The sequence below is a fragment of the Chondrus crispus genome, genomic scaffold (assembly GCF_000350225.1).
Source record: "Chondrus crispus Stackhouse genomic scaffold, scaffold_100, whole genome shotgun sequence".
Classification (NCBI taxonomy): domain Eukaryota; phylum Rhodophyta; class Florideophyceae; order Gigartinales; family Gigartinaceae; genus Chondrus; species Chondrus crispus.
In genome coordinates this window covers 80,531-86,192 of record NW_005178862.1, presented here as the reverse complement: position 1 = coordinate 86,192, position 5,662 = coordinate 80,531, and the positions used below count along the sequence as shown (strand labels likewise).

The following is a 5,662-nucleotide window of genomic DNA, read 5'->3' as shown; positions in this document are numbered from 1 at the left end:
ACCTCAAGAGTTATCCCCTCCACAAGAGTACCAAATGTGGGATAACTCCTCTCCGCCCTGGGTTGGGTGAGAGGCGGAGGCTTTAGCGAGGGAGCACGCGACGCGGACGCGACGCGCCAATTGAACCGATCGGACGAGCTCGCGAAAAGGGAGTGGCTCACTGGTCGGTTACGCGCAGTCGCCCCGTGGTGCGTGAACGGGAGCGATCGGTAACGGGTTAGAAGCCAGCGCGCGCGACAGACAACCGAAAGCGGACGTACGTAGGCGCAAAAGAGACGAGGGCGAGCTTGCCCCCGTTTACTGGTGGGGACGGGTGCCAGGTCTTAACCCCGCAGAGGGACGCCTCGGACACCTGTCCCAGTACAGTAGTACAGTACCTGCCGCCTAGTGCGTGCCGGGTACTGTACACAATTAAAAAGGTAGCGCCATAATTGCTACTACCGCACGGACGCTGCTACTACACGTGTGCACTACTGTACACGCGTGTTGCTTACAGACTACCGCACGGACGACACGTGTGCTAACGCGCACACGTAACACGCGTCGACTGCTGCTCGGACGACACGTGCACTACTGTACACGTACGCCAGATTACGACCGCTCGGCATGCGCGCGCGCTCGCTACACGTGGGCACAACCGCCCACGTGTATACCGTATACGGCCGTCCGATGACCTCCGCGCGCTCGCGCCGGTCATTATACTACAGTGTGCTGGAACCGCTTTACTCGTCCAGGAGTCCTTAGAAGGAGCAGCCGGGCAATGGCAGAACCATATTTTTGGATGTATAGAAGACTGACGGACAATCTCAACGACTTTGCTCATTGCAACCATAATACAAATCTTTCGTTGTTTGAATATCCATGCCTGCAATGCTGTGAGAATGTCTGCAATGAACTTATGAATGTCCGAAGGGTCAACCCTGTCGTTTCGAGATTTCTATTCGAGCTTCTAAGCTCAGGAACTCACATATCTCAGGCAAGAAATATGGCTGACGTTGTCTCCCAATGCATGACGCGTCACATCGAGAAGGCGGAGGAATATTTTCGAACGTTGGAAAATAAAATCTCCCCGGAATCTGTCAAGTTCTGGGAGTTGTATGCATCTGTCACAGAGACCCAGATCGGAGACGGAACGAGATCTGGATTAATTAATCACCATCGTGGAGAAATGAAAGATTCGAGAAGCAGGGTGGATACTGATACAGACTCATTGCGTAAAGATCAGGAAGTAAACGGAATTTGTTTCCCTGGAAGACGTCAGTGTCGCCCTGGAATTGTTTTCGAGGGAGCGGAGACACATCACTGCACCATGAAATATCCTCTTTCGGATAGACATTCTCCTAGACTTCTGACTGTACAGTGCGCTTGTGAAAATCCGAAACTAATTGGGTTTGTGGTCATGACAAGAGCTGAGTCCACGTCACTTGCGTTGTCAACAGCATTAAACCACTTTCAAATCCCACCTCGAGTCATATACTATGATAATGCATGTAACATGTTCTCATCCACTATTCTGAGAACCCCTTGGCTAATTCACTGGAGCCGCCTGGTGGTGGACCGTTTTCATTACTAATCGCAGAAGTGCTGTTCTTTTTTTGACCCGGACAGCTACGCAGAACTCGACACCCAGCGTACCACAACAGCAGAGTCCTTTAATGCACGCATAGATAGAGTCACCCACCATATGCGTTACCTTAAGGGGCAGAATCTTATTCCGTTTCTGAGAATTCGGTTTGCATTTCTCAATCTTGCTGCTGAGTACCAAAGGAATAATAACGTCGTAGATATGGAAGATGTAGATCTGACTACTTTCTTGTCCAATATTGTAACATGCGACTGCCCTGTTTGTGAGTGGTTAAACGAAGACAAGGAGGGAAGGCTAGTGTAAAACCCAATGGAACTCGTGTAAAACAGATGGCTTATCGAATCTATGAGCACTTTTCCTGCACAGTTCTGTGTACTCAAAATCCCTTCTGCGTTGCATATAGGCAATAAAAAGCTCATTATCGCTCCTAATCATATATGCACCGCCTGTAGCACTCCTGATAGACCTCTTCGATCTAGGAGCTCAATTCGGACCATGTAGCCCTCCTTCGCAGGCATGTGTTGAGCTTGTAAACGGGAATCTCGCACGCACTCGCTTTGTTGCTGATCGCTGTTACGGCTACGGGATGATAACTGGATAACCGGTAGCTGCTATTTGTAAGTATATCTGGGCAGATATTTCCTGTATAGATTCGAATGTCCGCAACGCTTGAAATTAAAGCTCACCTTCGGAATACTTTTCAATGCTTTTTGACAAAGCATGCACATTTTCGAGACACTTCCTTTTTCATTACAGCGTTACTATCGCTCTGCAACAGCCCGCTTGCTAAGGTCACGCAGTTCCTGAAGGCCCATCCCGGCCGGCAAAGTAACCTGGGAAAATGACCCCGTGAGGCAAATTTCCGGAATCGTCGATCTGAATGAATATATGCGGGATTTTGGGGGTCCAGAAAAGCTTCTTCATTGGGTCCTCCATACTTTAAGAAATCGCTCATATTGTGTGAGAATATGTACCTTCAAAGAAAGACTATTCCGCTGGGACCTCCAGACATTGCGAATCAGCAAATCGTTCTGCTGTGGGATTATCTTTATAGAAAGTGCCTGCGTTGGGCCGAGCCTAGTGATCATACCTCCGCCAGCTTTTCCAACGTGCCCTTATCGAGCAAGAATGCTGTATAAAGTTGGGGGACGCTGCACAAGAATTGAGGTGCTCGCCAGTGCTTGAGTGTCGTGCTGGCAAGCTGCAATAGGATGATGAGATGGCGTCGAGTGTGACGTGGCGAGTCTTAGCATCGGTAATTCCCTTGTGTAGCACAGATGACCATAGCGTACTTTTCTCATATCGTCGCAAGATAGCACCGGGGCACGCAGCTGTAACTGAAAACAGTCTATGCCAAACAAAGAGAAGCCTCGTAATCCACACTGCCCAGGCCGCTCCCCCCTCACCCCATTGCGAAAACCTGGTTTATCTCCCCCATAATAACCACGCGTCTCCCGCGATAAAGCCCCCCCAAAGCCTTCTCCGTCCTCCTCTTGACCGCGGCCGTCTCCTTCTCGACAACGGCCCACTCTTCGGCGACCTCCTTCAGCTCAGCTGTGGCTCCCTCTTTCCTCCGTCTGACGACATCGATCGCTGCGTGCATGCGCTCCGCCGCGTGCTTCTTCTCGACCACGTCGCGCGCGGCCCGCGCTACGACACGCTTCTCCCGCTGCAGCGCCAGCAGCCGCCGCGTCTCGGCCCCGTTTAGCGCACGCGTGCAGCCGCGCACGTTGTCGCGCAGCTTGTCAACTTGCGACCTGTCCAGTCGCGACATACAGCTGGGGCGCTCGCTCCATTGTTGCAGAACGAGCCCAATCTCTGAGTCACCAGACCGCGACAGCTCCGCTACCCGCTGGCCCAGAAACGCATCCAACTCAATCAGCTCGTGCAAATACACCTCCCGCGACGACGCATCTGCCAGCGTGAAACTATCTTCGTCCCGCTCTTCCCCTTCTTCCATATCCACCTCCGTCGCGACCTCATCTAAAACCGTTGCATTTCCACCATCATTCCAATCAATCGCCCCGCCTTGCGCCGCGCTACTCCCCGCCCCGACGTCTCCCTCGATCGCCTCCCCCTCTCCGGTCATATCAATCTCAATCCCCCAGTCAATCTCCCCCCCCTCCGCATTACCCTCTCCACCATCTTCTGCGGAAATCCCCCAGTCGACCTCTGCCACCTCCTCTTCCTTCTTCTCCACTGCCCGTATCAACTGCGCCACGTCTCCCTCCAAGACCCTCCGCACCGTCAAACAGACGTCTCCCTCCTCCTTCCCTCCCAACCGCACGAACTCGTCATAATACGCGACTGCCTCCCGCATCCCACTCCCCTTCGCCATCTCTACGGCGCTCGCAAGCACCTCTGGCACCCTCTTCTCGACAGCGTCCCTCAATTCGCGTTCATAGTCACACTCCCCCTCCGCTGGCAAGCCAAACTCTGCGCACGCGCCTTCAAACCTATCCCGTGCCTCCTTAGCGGCGCGGACGGTCGGCGCGTCCCGCTGTGCATATTCTGCTGCCTCCGTCTGCAGCTTGGCCATCCTCCCTTTGAGGCTCTTCGCCTCGACGTCCGTGTTGCGCGTAAGGAGCTGTGCACAGTCCGCCAAGTACACGTCGGCTTTCTCATACGTGGCGACGGCCGCCGCCCACGCGCGCGCGGCGCGGCCCTTGTAGCGGCCCAGCATGTCCTTGTGCGGGCCGGCGTCCCATTCTGGTGGGGCGGCCGCGTCGGTGAGCGCGGCGAGGGCGTCGACCGCGGCAAAGTAGTGCGGGTTCGCGGGGAGCGAGACGGCCGCCAAGGCGGCGGCGGGCGTCTGCGTGACGGCGTGGCGCGCCAAGGCGCGCGCGGTCTTGAGACGCGCGTGCCAGTCGCGCGGGACGCGGCGGCGGTCGACGAGCCAGGTGAGGAACTTTGCGTAATCGATGTCGATCGGGAGGTCGTCCACGGGTGGCGCGGCGGATGGCGGCGGCGGTTGCGAGACCATGGCGAAGAGGGACGGGTGTGAAGCGAGGGAGGCGCGGTGTTGGATGTCGCTGTCGCGGGAAGGTTTGGAAGGAGGATAGTTGGGCTCGAGTTGAAGATAGGGCTGGTCGGTGTTTAGCGCGTGGATCGGACGAGGAGGACGCTCGCCATGTGTAGGCGAGGGAATCAATCAAGGAGGAAGGCCCATGGGAAGTAGGACACGTGGCAGCGACGGCTCTTTACAGTAATTACAGAAAGGTTTGGGCCGGCTTAGAAACGTCCAATGAGAGGGTGAGCGGTTTTGAATTTGCGGAAGTGATTTCAGTGCTGAAAGCACGACATCCTTTGCTGTTTTTTGCATGCCCACGAGTAATTTACCTGTGCCATGGCGTAATCGTGCTGTACATAGGGTACTGTATGTAGAGTGGGTACAGTACTAATATATACTGTACCAAGGGTACTGTGGCTGCAGGGTCGCTTGGAACTGATTCACTCTTTGTTGAGAGTGCAATCCTCTGTACCTGTTCTGGATACACAGTATGAGGCTGCGATGAGCAGTTTGCCTCATCAGTAGGCCACTTGTGCAAATAGAATGGGCACTTGTGCAAATAGAATGGAGTGTTGACTCACATCAAGTCAATTTTTACTAAAAAATAAGATATCTGATAACAACGGACACGTCTGGAATGAACCAGCCACTTACCAGCCTGGGACGTCGACATAGTCAAAGCCGCCTCCTCGCCGGGGCGGGAAAGGAGTCGGCCGTGCAAAATCGTTTGCGAGTTAGCGACTCGCAATGCCGTGAGCCCATTTCCCGACTCCGCGCGCAACGCGACCCCGGGAGGCGTTTGCGAGGCGCACTGGCGAGCAGGGGCGCCACCACGACTGCCGCAGCGGCAGCAGGCGCGGTGTTCCACAGGGGCGGGGCGGGCGCGCGCCGGGCACGGGATGCAAAATTTGCATGCATTCCGACTTCCAACCGCCTTCTCCGTCACCGCGCAACTTCCACCCAAGGCGCATCTCCGCGCGCCTCCGCCAACCGGGACGCGCCAAGCCCGCCGCGCCCGCCCGTCCTCGCTTGCGGGGCGCGCGCGCACGTCGGCCGCCCTTTCCGCC

At 55.4% G+C, this 5,662-nt stretch overlaps 1 protein-coding gene across 1 annotated transcript; it reads right to left on the bottom strand.

Annotated features, from left to right (window-relative positions):
- Positions 1 to 2,987: 2,987 nt before the first annotated feature.
- On the bottom strand, positions 2,988 to 3,674 carry CHC_T00001490001 (hypothetical protein). Its single transcript, XM_005712135.1, has one exon. It carries the CDS (start codon positions 3,672 to 3,674, stop codon positions 2,988 to 2,990), a length of 687 nt encoding a protein of 228 aa, XP_005712192.1.
- Positions 3,675 to 5,662: the final 1,988 nt, after the last annotated feature.